This window comes from Arvicanthis niloticus, chromosome 14, assembly GCF_011762505.2.
Source record: "Arvicanthis niloticus isolate mArvNil1 chromosome 14, mArvNil1.pat.X, whole genome shotgun sequence".
In the NCBI taxonomy this organism is placed as follows: Eukaryota; Metazoa; Chordata; class Mammalia; order Rodentia; family Muridae; genus Arvicanthis; species Arvicanthis niloticus.
The window spans coordinates 11,782,111-11,796,254 of NC_047671.1; the positions used below are offsets into that span (position 1 = coordinate 11,782,111).

Here is a 14,144-nt window from a genome sequence, read left to right on the forward strand (position 1 = left end):
TCACAGCACCTGTAACTGTAGCTTCTGCCTGGGTGGACAGCTCAATACATGTATACATACCACCCCTCAGACACACACCTCAATACATGTATACATGCCACCCCTCAGACACACACATACACTTAAAAATAAATTTAAATTTAAAATAATTAAAAATAATACAATTAAATCTTTAAAATGTTTTTTAAAAGTAAAGGTACTGAAGCTACCCATGGCAGCTCACACCTGTAGTCTCAGTTCTCTGGAGGTTAAAGCAAGAGCACTGGCTGCAGGTTCAAGACCTCTGGCTATATAGTGAGTGACAGTCCACCTGAACTACAGAGCACAACGATGAGGGAATCCAGGAGTAACAAATTAATCTGGATTAAATTAAGCCAGATTAAATTAATGCAAATTTACAAGAAAATATATTAAGCTACCCCAGAGAATGTTTTGCTGCTATGTAAGATTGAGAACACTGCAGACAGCCATAGCCAGGCTCCTCAACAGACAAACTGTGAAAGGAAACAGAAAAAGAGTAAGACTCGTAGGTTAAACAGACTCATCTACCACTCTCAGAATGTGGGGACTGAGTCAAACTGTAAAAATAAATACAAACATAACCTTCAGATCTAGAGAGATGGCTTAGCTGTTCAGTGCCCTCGTTGCTCTTGCAGAGGACCCTGGTTTGGTTCCTAGCACCCACATGACAGCTGACAACCATCTGCAACTCCATGGCTGCACAGACTTACATGCAGGCAAAACACTCATATACAGAAAATAAAAATCTAAATAAATACATAGCCTTAATGATATTTATAAGACAACTGGCATTTACAGGTTCTAAGTCTGGATCAGCAGCTGCCAAACTCAGCCCCTAGATGAAGCGATGCCAGAGAGAGGACTTTCCTGCTTTCCTGCCTCCTCTCAGGCTAGCTACTGAAACCTGGAGAAAACTGAGACTAGAAGTTAAGGATGAAACACATTTGAGTCTGCCTGACAACCTAAACGAACACACAGGAACTAGAAGCAAGGAGCTCCAGAAAGATAATCAGAAGCAGACAGTGACAAGGAAGTCTCTCTGTCAGCTCCTGAGCCTATGACCTATGACCCAAATTCATTCCCTATGCCTCTGATGGTAGAGATGTGCTTAAGGGTTTAGTTGATCACAGCTCAAATAGGCAAGAACACCACAGGACAAAGGCTATGTTCCCCAGATTACAAAAGCCCTAGAACAGGCGTGGGGCTCAGGTGAGGCCATTAAAGCAGGACACTTAACAGAGAGTATCCTGTCAAAAGATTCATATATGCATGACAGAGCCCACCAGAATGACGATGTGACCACCCATCCCGTGAGTAAGCACCTTTACTATAGACAGTCCAATTTACATTTAGAGATGCCTTTTTAAGGCATTTTCATAGCGTTACCTGCTGATTCTGCATCACTTTTGCTAGCCGATGAACATCATAATGCTTTGGTAAAGAGGGAATATAGGTATCTCCTTTCTGAAAATTTTCATCTTCTAACCATAATATATACACATTGAAGAGCCTAAAAGATAAAAACACAAGTACATAAAATGTGAATCAATGTGCAGACGAGTAGAGTTTCTTGTTACTAAGAACTCTGGTTGCACCGTGTGAGAATAGACAAAGCTGCCATGAAGAAATGTGTCTAGCAACCACTGCCTCTCCTTAGAAACTCACACATTGTTAAAACAGGATTTAGAACCTGCTTATTCAAGATCTCGATGGGGCTGAGAGCTACTGATGAAGGACTCACTGGAGCCGGCCGGAGGAGTGCTTATACCACAGCCCTAGATCTGAGCTCAGAGCCTTGCTATCCTGTTTAAGCCAAACAAGGTCGGCCTTAGTGCTTGGAAAATACCAAAAGCTAGTTTCTATCCAACGGCAAGGGCTTGCCAGCTTAGCGGCAAAGGCCACTCTTGTCTCCAGGAAACCATAAATAAAACTGTGGATCTGTGGACCTGCTCTCATTAAAAAGGAACATTTCTTAAAAGCTGGGCTTATAAACTGTCTTAGTTTTAAATATGTTTTAACAGTTTATTTCTGTTACTACAGCCAGCTATTAGCTAAGACCACTGGTATCCAAGGCATTGTTTGAATAACAGCACAGAGAAGTAGTTGGCAGACACAGATAACCAAAAGACAGCCTGCAGTAGCTCCGATCAACAAAGTGGAAAATTACCTCCTTTGTAATCAGGACATTGTGTCAAGAAAGAAAGATACAGACAAGGCCCAATATATACACATACATATACATATGCGTGTGTGTGCGTGTGCGTGTGCGTGTGTGTGTGTGTGTGTGTGTGTGTGTGTATGTGTGTGTGTGTGTGTTTTCTCTTCTAGCTCCTGACTCAGGAAGATGGATGGCCACTTTCAGGGAATTGAAGAGAGGATGAGGGAGCACCAAAGACCTAAAATGTTCCAAAACAAAACTTGCTAGTAAAACTGGTAAAAAAAAAAAAAAGGGGGGGGGGTCCTTTAATCATTCAGGAAATCATTCAGGATACGGGCTGAGACAACCCCTGAGAGTCCAGGGTCAAAGAAGCCTGAGATCTGAGTCTCTACACTCACCAAGGTTTTGCAATTGAGAATAGATGATACCTAACAGCCATGTTTCATGTGGTCTTGTTGTAAGACAACCATTTGTACTCAGTTAAATTCACAGGCAGAAACCACGCTAACCAAGCCTGGCTCACTACAAAATTCTAATCACTGAGGGACATGGGAATCTGCCTGGATTAATAAGCCTCTGAATTTTGTTAAGGATCTCAGAGTTATAGAGCCTTCCTTTCTGTAGTCATTTAGAAGGTTCTGGTGTTACACGCCTGCTATGACCAATTTGCTTTGGCTTCCTTCTTTTTTCACACTGAGGAACGGGAAGCATGTCAGCCCTCTGCATTACTAGTCAGACTCAAATCACTCAACAAGTGTCTCTAGGTCAATCAGTGTCAACACCACCTTCCTTCCAAACACTCTGACAATCTGAGAGTACGTACACCTAAGCTCTGCATCAGCGCTGACGGCTCTAGCGCAGTGTCTGTGCATAAACAGCAGCAGAAGGCCATCTTACCTCACTAGTTCCCGGTGTAGTTCTGGGGAAGTCAGGAAGCCGGGGGTGCCAGCCTGCTGCTCTGGTGTCCCTTCACTGCCCTCTGCTGGAACACGGAGGGCCTTGCTCGCAGCATAGTGGAAGTCAGCCACCTCCGTCAGGCGGCTCTTCATGTCTTTCAACAAAGTGATGTGCGAGGGACTTTGAAAAAACCTTCTTCCAATACAACCATCTACAGGCAACCTTAAAAAAATGTAAGCAGAGCCTATAACCTTTGAGCAGAAAATGCTCTAAGAGGCACAACATAACAGTCAATTAGCAAGTTGCCTTGTTAGCCCTTAGAGGTTATGTACAGAGTTCCTCTCAACTGGCTCGATTTTCACAATTCTAATTACACAGTCAACCATGGTACAAAAACACCAAATTCTAGAAATAAGCAGTACAAGTGTCTGTCTGTCTGTCTGTCTGTCTGCCTGTCTGCCTGTGTGCAGGAGCATACGTGCCATGGCATTACCGTAGAAGCCAGAGGACAGCTTTCAGGAGTTGACTCGCACACAGGCACTGACACTCACGGGACCCTTCTGCCAGCCCTCAGGTAGAAGCTTTAAGCGACCCTGATTACAGGACACTGTTAGACTGACTCTCTTTGGCAGCACATGGTACTACAATAGTACACTGTTGGGGTCGTTTACTCATGTCACTAGTTATCACTGATTATCTCTTACTAGGTGTAATTTATAAACTGAATTTTATCACAGGAATGTATGTAGAGTTTAGTACCAACTGAGGCTTCCAACATCTACAGGGCATCTTGGAATGTATCCCTAGAGAGGAGGGAAACTACCACAGGAAAGTGGCCTTGGCAAGGCTGAAACCCTACAAAGGCAGGACATCAGCACACCTCGAGAATAAAGACAGTCTCTGTTTTTGAAGAATTTGAAATCTAATAGAAAACAGAGGTTAACTAAAAGTCAGCATCTTTCTTTATGCTTCAAAGGAGTGAAGGGAAGGGGGTGGAGCTGGGATTCAGCAGGGCCTGAAGAGCAGTGCTTAGTCTCAGTGCACAGCCTGGACAGACAGAACCTTGCTACTCAGTGGAACCATGCAGCACCCCCATGCACAGCCCAAAGCCTACATGCAGACAGCAGTACTCCTCACTGGGTTCCCTGCATAGGCCTCAGACAGGCCACATGTGTAGCCTCAGTCTGGAGCACCTTCTCTCCCTAACACCTCCAGAGGTTCTCTGCTGAGCCTTTCCCAGTTCCCAGGTACTGTCCTTGACATATTGGGAACAGAGAAGGGTAAAGAGAAATTGCCACAAGATACTCCAAACTCCATTAAGATCAAGTCTAATAATTATAAAACACAGAGAATCCTAGCTATGTCAGAAGAGGATGACTAACTCACACTCCACAGCATACACATGGGAGTGAGCTGCCAGGAACTTACAACAGTACTGGGTACCATACCCATATTGTGGTCCTGGGCGATGAAGATACAGGAGGAAGAACTTCTGCCAAATGAGTGGCAGAAGAGGATGATCAGAAGGTGTAACCAGAGCCTGGTGGGCCCAGCGATAAATCAACAGCCTCTGCAGGGATGGGACGATGGGCAGCTTCAGGTGGACCTGGGCTTTCTACAAGAGAGCAGAGCCTTAGCAACCCCGAAACAAATGCAATCAAAATTACTTTGTTCCTTCTCAGTTAAACATTTTGTTTTCACTTGGGTAAGAAAAAGACATTAAGACATTTTCCAAGCCTACTACCTGACATATTAACCTTTGACAGCAAGAAGGGGGCCCAGCTTTCTCTGTGAAGATATTTCTCTGTGAAGACCCCAGAATCAAAACCTACAAGCAGTCATTTAAAGCAGTGGGGATAGGGCTCAGTTGAAAGCGCTTGCTTAGAGGCTCTGGGTTCAATAGCAGCAGTGCGGTAAATTGAGACGGAGCGGCAGGAGGATGACAACTTCAAGGTCATCTTTAACTATATTGCAAATTGGAGGATAGCCTGTGAATACCTGAGACCCTGTATCAAACAAACAAAAGAAAATTCTAAATTCTGATGTCCATTTCTGAAATTCCTTAGCATACAAAACACTACACTATCTTCGGGTCATGACATGGGTGTGGCATTCTAGAACCCACAGCAGTTATACCTGAAGACATTTGCACAGCATTAGGTCCAACAACATACTATCATGGAGGGAAGAGAGGTTCCTAAGGCCCAGCCCTCCTTGTGGATGGAGGGGAGGAAAAGAAACTTGGGGTTTTTAGGTTTTTTCACCCTTCAATTGAATAGCCACTGGCAAGGTAAATGAACCTAATTAAACTGTATCATAGGAGAAAAAGGAGAAAAGAAGAAGAGGAAGCAGCTGGGAAATGGACGGATCCGCAGGATAGGAGGAAGAGGAGGAGCGGGAGGGACATTATCAACTTAGTCTAGGCACACCGGAAATGTCATGATAAAGTCCTATGGTCACTAGCATATGCTAGTAAAATCTTAAGTAAAATTTTAACCTCATAAAGCAAAGCAGCCGAATGATAGAGAAACCAAAAGTGAAGTTGTCAAATTTTACCAATCTCAAAAATCTAGATTTTAATAGGGCTTTTAGGGAGTGAAGAATCCCCTGACAGGCTCTGAAACCTGAAAGCAAAGTCTCTATGATGGCTCTTGAAGCAGGTCTTTACATCAGAAGCCTTGGCCCAGCCTATTCCACAGACTGATCATCTGGAGTTTTTTAAAAAAAAATTCCTCATTCCAATCCAGGCTCAGAGACTCAAAACCTCTGAAGCAAGCATCAGGAATTCGATTTGTAGCAAGTTTTAACAGGGGTTCCAGATACACCTGGGACACAGGGCAACAGCAACCTCCTACACTCAGACTAGGAACATACTCCTCTGTGACAGACAGGTGGGACTCTGAGAAGCCAGCATGCCCTTCAGTTATGTGAGGATTTTAGAAGCTGAATGGTGGCTGTACTTTCTGAACCTTCACAGTAACAAACAAGGAGGAGTTAACAGACTACAGTGAAGGACTCAGCTAGAGCGTAGGCCACACCCTACAACTCAAAGGCAGAATTACTACTGTACCTTTAGAGCTTGGTCAGGACTAAACTCATTTATAACCAATTCCCTTTCAACAACTCTTCGGAGCTGAGAGTCCTCTTCAAAGATGGATTCCATGTTCAACACAGTCCATGCAAACCAAACCTATAACAGCAAACAAAGGGGATTAAAAGAAACCACTTGTTCTGACTGATGAGATATCCTGTTCAAAAGTTGAAGTATTTTCTAGGGCTGAAGGTATGGCTCAGTGATACGCATTTGTAAATCCCTGGATTTGATCTATAGCACTGAAAAACACACATGCAGATCTCAAGCAACAAATACTGAGCTTCCTATGTACTTAATATGTGTCTATGTTCTTGTCATACATACATAGACAATAAAGACAAAACAAGAAACTGAAAATGCTAAATTCTTCTACAGCAGTGGTTCTCAACCATCCCAATGCTGTGACCCTTTAATACAGATACACACAACTTATGTTATGGTGATCCCCAACCATAAAATTATTTTAATTACTACTTTATAACTGTAATTTTTGTCACTGTTACGGATTGTAATGTAAATATCAGTGTTTTCAGATAGTCTTAGGAGACCTCTGTGAGGGGGTCATTTAACCCCTCAAAGGAGTCATGACCTACAGTTTGAGAACCGTTGATCTAGCCAGGCAGTGGTGGCTCACGCCTTTAATCCCAGCACTTGGGAGGCAGAGGCAGGCGGATTTCTGAGTTCGAGGCCAGCCTGGTCTACAGAGTGAGTTCCAGGACGGCCCAGCTACACAGAGAAACCCTGTCTTGAAGAGAAAAAAAAGAGAGAGAGAGAGAGAGAACCGCTGATCTAGGGGAAAAATGATGAGAACTGAATTTGGTGGTAGAGTGCTGTACCAGAGAATGTTCTAGAGCTAGGCAGAGTCTCAGCGAAGCACAAAAGCAGAAGGGTGGGGGGAGGATTGGGCAACAGTTAGACAGCAGTGAGGAACTATGGTCAGCTCAGTCCCAGGAGGACCAGCTAATATATTGAAGGATATTACTACGGCCTAAGAGACAAAACAGACATGGCCTTATGCAGCCTCAGATCAGCTGCTGCTGTCTCTTCTGACAAGAACAAGGCCAAAGCACAGTGAGTACTGACTAAGGACTGAGTGCTTTACATATAGGTTCAATGATATTCATCAGATTATGAGGAAACTTAAGACAGAGAAGCAGCGGCCCAAGGCACAGAGCCAGCAAATGGAAGAATCAGTCTGAAGCTGAGGCCAAGTACCACTAAAACCCACTCTTGCTCTCTCTCCTCTCAGCCCTGACCTAACCTCAGTAAGGATGGTCACAAAATTAAAATTTACAAAGATCATAAAGGGTCCTCAGTAGGCTTCATACCTGTGTGGGCGTGGACAAGCCCTCCACAAAGGAAGGAGTAATGTTTCCTGCCACAATCCAGTTCACCAAGGAAGAGAGTAGACTCCGGTCACAGTGGTAACCCAAGGCATTCTACATCAGGGAGGAGAAGAGCAACAGTCTTTGAAAGAGACTGACTCTACCAAGGGTATGAGCACTTTACCTCTGTACTTGAAGATTCTAACAAGACACAGATTTCATGGTGTTGCTGAATTCAGTTTACTCAGAATTTTTTTCTATGTTCATCAGAGAACTCACCTATGGTTTTCTTTATCATCCCCTAAATGTTTTTGGTGTGAGGGTAACACCAGCTCATAGAATGAGTTTGGTAACATCCCTCTTTGTGATTTTGTGGAATAGTATGAAGGGCACTGCAGTGAGTTCTTCTTTAAAGTTCTGGCAGAATTCAGCAGTGATCCAGTCATGAGCAAAGTATACGATACACATGTATGAAAATATTATCTTGAACTCCATGACAGTGTGTACATACTACTTGAAAAAGGATTTCAAGTATAGGACTGTGGAAACTACTGTCGGCTGCAGCAGTGCCTGGATGCACACAGGGACATGCACTGAGAGCTGCAGGCCCTCTGCAGTGTGCTTCTCTATGCCTTCTCTGGGATCTGTGCAGTAGATTATGACTACTGAAAAAAGACAACATTAACGTGTAACTTAGTTTTTTTTTAAAAAAAAAAAAAAAGCTGCCACAGATTATTACCAGGAATTGTATATTTACAAGACCCTTTTAGCAGCTAGTATCTATCCAATGACTGAAACAATTTTTCTTAGTTACCTTGTGCTGTTGGTAGAGCAATTTTTGTACACAATCTTCCTGCATCAGGTGAAACGCTGTCTTACACAAGTGGTCCATGAGGAAGAGCACAGACTGTTCTCGGTACCATAGATGCTGGCTTATGAGAGCCTGGACCCAGAACTCCAACACAGCCACAGGACCTACTTCATCTGGTTGAGTGCTTACACATATGTGTGCCTAGGAAGAAGCAGCTCAGGTGATGTGAAAGGCTAACACCCCTACCTCCCACTTTCAAAATGCTATCTACCCCCATGAAAACCCAACTCTAACAACCTCCTGTACCAAAATCTGTGGGAAGAGGGAAAGTATCTTAAGAGATTTGTAAGGACCCTGACCTGGATCATGCTGTTGAGAAGCTTCACATTGTCTCCATGGATGGTTCCTGTCAGATGCTGTGCTACCCTTTGGGTAACCTGTTGTGTGACTCCCTGAGGAACACCACTGTCCAGTTGTAGGAAGAGGAGAAGGTTCGACAAAAACCTGCAGGAGCACAAAGGATCTCACACCTCAATCTAATCAAGTAGAATTGCTGTCAGCTCTGTGTGGGGTTTGGTTTGCTTGCTTTGTTTTTCTCTTGCTGTTTTGAGACAGGGTCTCATGAATCCCAGCTAGCCTCTAACTTATATGTTGCTGAAACTGCCCTTGAATGCCAGCCCTCCCAAACGCTGGGATGACAGACACATAGCAGCACGGCAGACTTGGGGCAGTGGGTAGAGGGTGTCTAGGAATGGTCTAGAACCATGAGCATGTTAGGCAAGGGTTCTGCCACTGAGCTAATGTCCAGAGTCTTTTCATTACCAGCAGACAATTACAGAAAAAACATTACATTGGTTCCATTTTTAGAACACAGTGCTGTGTAGGGATTCTGGTAAATTTTTAAGGATTTCAGGAGGATAAAATCTTCATATTTAATGTGTGCTAAAAGGAATTAAATTTCTCTATAGCACTGTAATGAACAGATCCAAGTCATATAAATACAGACAAGTTAAAGGGTGCTGGAAGAAAATACCTTAAAATACCATTGTCTCCTCCATGTCTTCGACTTCTAAGCAAAAATGTCTCCAAAAGCTTCCCTAAGTATGCAGAATGCTAATTTTAATTTTTTAAAAGCATCCTTAACTCTTTCTACTAAAGTCAAATCTCCAGGAGTGTGGGAGTGTGTATGTAATTTAGCTACCTCAGCTAACTCTCAGCAGCAAGCAAAGCTGAGAAATACTGGTCTCAAAGCATTTGCTAAGAAAACTGACACTACCTTTATCCCTATGCACAACTGCCTGCCAGGTCTACTAGATCTCCTCACCGATCTCTGTGAAGCCCCAGATGATCAACCCCTGCCTTCTGGACAGGTCATCTCTTCCCTCGTTCCCATTCATTTAATCTGCCCACAGCTTATAGGCTACATTAAACAGTATGCTTGGGTATTGTCACAATTGCTACTACATGTAAGGAGCATTATTCCAAGATTTCCAAGGAAACAACTGTTCTTTTAAGTACTAATAGGCGTTCTAAGAAATTCTAAATTAACTGAGATAGGAAATACCTTTCATAACAAATAAAATTAGAATCATTAATCTAAACAACATTCATCAACCACATTCTAAACCAGAATGCATAAGTTTTCTGTCTCAAAGAATCAAAATGAATTAAAAACAGACACACATACACACACACACACACACACACAAACACACACAAATAAAACTAAGCAAATAAATAAAGACAGTAAAACAAACAAACAAAAAACACTACTGAGGGCTAGAGAGATCAGTTAAGAGCATGTACTGCTCTTGCAGAGAACCCAAGTGTGGTCCTAGCACCCACATCAGGTGTCTTACAACCAGATCCAAGGGATCTGTGACACCCTCTTCTAGCCTCTGCAAGTATTTGCCCATACTGTCACACAGACAAACAAATTACATGAAATCAAAAATAAAAATAAACCTTTAAAAAAAAGTAGTCAGTTAAATCGAAAAATAAGCAGTAAAATAAGAAAAAACAAAATATGTTCAAATATATTGGAAAATAATACTTTTACCTCTCTCTACAAACTGAGAGGAAAACCACCACCACCACCAAGCAAACAAACAAAATACTGCTGAAATACCATTCCCTTCAAATTTACTCTAGGAATCAAACGACAGTCATTTGTACTTGCTGGGGCATTTCTATCCTCAGAATATACTCACTGCTCATTCTTCAGAAGGTAGTACTGGCAAGGGTAGAACACAGGTAGAATCTTATCTAGGACATGGACCACTGCTCTCAGATGCCTTGACTGGACCAGCATGCCCAACAATGGGATGCCTTCTGCACAGAACTTCTCAATGCTACAGAAAACAAAGGAGACCGTGAGTACTCAGCAGCTCATTCATAAAATTATATTCCTTCAATGAAATACAAGCTGGATTATCTCAGTTCTCAAAACTTTTATGACTAACCTATACATAGAAATTCTACACTCACAACTTAGAAATGCAGTTCTAAAATCTCATATATATTTTCATCTCAGATGAGAAAGTTGAAAGCACTGCACCCAGATTTACAAGATGTCCCAGGAACAAGATGAGATCCAAAGCTCTCTTAAGGATCCCAGACAAAGGGAAGACGATGAAGTGAGCTCAGCCTGGCACTAGACTGCAGTGTGTCAGATACAGCTTCTTTTCCTTTGAGATAATTTATTACCAATATTATTGAATAACAACAAACAATAGTATTTTGTTTCTTTGGTTGGTTGTTTTTTTGTGTTGTTTCAGTTTGTAGAGGTACATGTAGCATTTTCTAATACATTTGAACTGTATTTTGTATTTTCTTATTTTACTGACTTTTTTTAGTTTATCTGACTTAAAAGATTTATTTTTATTTTGAATTTGAAATATAATCATTTGAATAAATATAGGGGAAATAGAAGTTGATCTATATAAAGATAAAACTCATTCTTACAACGGCAAAATACTGTTACAGAAGACTTACGTAAATTAGGGAAAATATATTCAATGGAAATCTTATAGCATCATTTTCAAATAATACAGACAGCCAGGTGTGGTCATACATGCCTTTAATCCCAGCACTCAGGAAGCAGAGGCAGGTGGATTCCTATGAGTTCAAAGCCAGGCTACTCTAAAAAGAGTCCCAGGCAGCCAAGACTACACATAGTAAGACCCTGTCTCCAAACAATCTAAACCAAAATAACAATAACAACGAGCACGATAGTCAAGAGCAACATAAAAAAACATCTCTTCTACGATTATACTGGGTGAAAAACAACATTGTATTCTCATGACTATATCTAATAGGAAAGATAAAGAAAAACACAGACATGGCCTCACATCAGAATGCTCAGAGTGAGGGAGTAGTGGAAACGAGTGGGTTTCTCCCACTTTCTTTACTCTGTACTTCTCCTATACTGCTTTAACTCTAAGAAGAAAAAAGTCTCCGAAGAATAAAAGTTAATAGTGCAAAGGCTACCATGTACGGAGTATTTACAACAGTAGCAGTAAGAACGCAGCATTATATGTATTTTACATGCATTTTAAAGCATCTATAAATAACCTCTAAAAAGAAAAAGAGGGAAAGTGTGGAACAGAACAAAGGCTGGAGTGGTTAACAACATGTATTTCTCTTCCAAAAAGACAGTTCCCAACGGCCATGTCAAGCCTGTAATCCAAGGTCCAGGGATCCATACATGCTGGCCTACACAGGTGCCTACACATGATGGCACACATACATGTATACACATTATTTTTTAAAAATACTAATTTTGCCAAGCAGTGGTGGTGCACCTTTAATCCCAGCACTTGGGAGGCAGAGGCAGGTGGATTTCTGAGTTCCAGGCCAGCCTGGTCTACAGAGTGAGTTCCAGGACAGCCAGGGCTACACAGAGAAACCCTGTCTCAAAAAACCTATACATATATACATATATATACATATATATATATATACATATATATACATATATATATATGTATATGTATATATATTAATTTTTAGAAATATATTTTTAAAACAATGTTTTAGCCTGACGATCCTGAGTGACTTTCTGGTTATCATTCCCTCTGTCTCCAGGATGTTATACTTATGAACAAGTTAAGTCTGTCTACTCTACTCCTCAGCCCCAGCCCACGGGCTGCTTTAAACTACTTCTGTTCTACTCCCAGACTGTAGCTATGGAACCAGTTCTAAAGGAAAACACTTATTGTCTCCTTCACTCCCATCAGTAATCAATATGTACTGAAAGAACCCAGCAGTGATTATTACCCACTCTCAGAATGGATATGGCATCCAAAGAAATCATGAAGCAAGTTTGAGAAGCTAGAGTTAAAGCGTCACAAGCCAGATACTGTTCTGAGTATGTACTGAGTGTTGTGACTAACTTAAGCTTCACAAAAGCAGTCAATACAAACAATCATTTCCATGTTAGAGGAGAGGAACTACTCTGACACCCGAGCTCCTGGGAACAATGCAGTGTGTTAGGCCTAAAGGCCTAAATAACCATTCCTCCTTCTAGAATATTCTACATCAACCACCCTCTCTTACCTACTTTCAAATTTGTCCTCCCAACCATCCCTCAATTCTGTTCAACTTCAGTTAAAGGTGCTTCCTCTCTTTCCCTCTGCTCACCCCCTCCCCACAGCTGCCCTTCCGACGTTCCCCTGCTCTATCTATCACATTCAACTGTCTACTGAGCATAGGCTCTGGAGACACAGAGGCCTGAGACAAGTCCCCACCTAAAGCTTCTACAAGAGAGCTGTAGATGGATTGGAGCTACGTTATTTGTCTTGGCAAATGAACAGGAATGAATTTAGGCATTACTCTCCCTTTATAAGCTCCCTGTATAAATTATTAAATAAGGCTCATTATTTGACCCTAATTAACCCCTAATGAATTTAATGAAGGCTTCATGATTGTGATATGAAAAGATGAGAGCCTAAAACTCCTACCTCCAAGTTACCCTGGAGGTTCACCAGACAGTACCTGTGGCCAACAGCTGTCACAGCTAAAGCAAGATAGCAGCCGATGGGCAAGCCTGATTTCACAGCCTTCAAGAGAGGGTGAAACATGGATGATTCTGTCATGTCAGGTACCGTGCTTCGCAAGGGAATGACTGGAAAGTTCTGTCTTCCAAAATCATTTTTGTGTAATTTTAACCTCAAGATCAAATTCCAGGCCCACTGGTTAAATGAGGTCTCAGGAGTCTCTCCATATCGAACAATACTGGCCAAATAGGAAACCTGAAACGATCATCCATTTAAACACTGTTAATCATACACACGAGGCCAGTGACTTCGTCTGCCGACCGTCTGACTAATGACGCCCTGGGAAGAGAATGCGCTACTTCTGCCCTTTGACTGACGCTTGCTGCACTTTGTAAGGCAACGTTCCGCTCACAGCCCCTCACCCCACTTACTCAACACCACTGTGCTATCTATACACTCAACAAATCAAAATTAGGGGCCCTACTGACATCATTTGCCAATTTAGTGGTAATAAAAACTAATATCAAGCCACCAATAATTTAACTACCAATCTGCAAAATTTTTAAAAATGGCACTCAGTTCTCATGAGTTGTACATGTAAGCTCCAACATATCTCTCTAACTCATGGCAAATTCTGAAATACCAATGGTCACAAAAAGATTATTTTTGCCAGGTGTTGTGAGGCAGGTCTTTAATCCCAGAATTTAGAAGGTAGAGCCAGGCAGATCTCTGTAAGTTTGAGACCAAACTGGTCTATATAATGAGTTTCAGGCCAGCAAGGGCTATACAATGAGACCATATCTCCAAAATAAAAGACAACTTTTTAAGAAAAATCTTTAAA

At 41.9% G+C, this 14,144-nt stretch overlaps 1 protein-coding gene across 6 annotated transcripts in view; it reads right to left on the minus strand.

Annotated features, from left to right (window-relative positions):
- The window catches only part of Epg5 (ectopic P-granules 5 autophagy tethering factor), a 107,311-nt gene that overhangs the window by 51,887 nt on the left and 41,280 nt on the right, over positions 1 to 14,144 (minus strand). For all 6 annotated transcript variants that reach the window (XR_013103606.1, XR_013103607.1, XM_076912393.1 and 3 more), the window contains 9 exons: positions 13,302 to 13,558; positions 10,517 to 10,657; positions 8,666 to 8,810; positions 8,310 to 8,507; positions 7,499 to 7,609; positions 6,147 to 6,266; positions 4,525 to 4,691; positions 3,077 to 3,298; positions 1,408 to 1,531 (listed from right to left, as the gene is read on the minus strand). Coding sequence is in view for 4 of the 6 variants with exons in the window: in XM_076912393.1 (XP_076768508.1) it covers positions 1,408 to 1,531; positions 3,077 to 3,298; positions 4,525 to 4,691; positions 6,147 to 6,266; positions 7,499 to 7,609; positions 8,310 to 8,507; positions 8,666 to 8,810; positions 10,517 to 10,657; positions 13,302 to 13,558 (1,485 nt within the window). In the remaining 2 variants the exon portion in view is untranslated. The remainder of the gene's footprint in view (positions 1 to 1,407; positions 1,532 to 3,076; positions 3,299 to 4,524; positions 4,692 to 6,146; positions 6,267 to 7,498; positions 7,610 to 8,309; positions 8,508 to 8,665; positions 8,811 to 10,516; positions 10,658 to 13,301; positions 13,559 to 14,144) is intronic.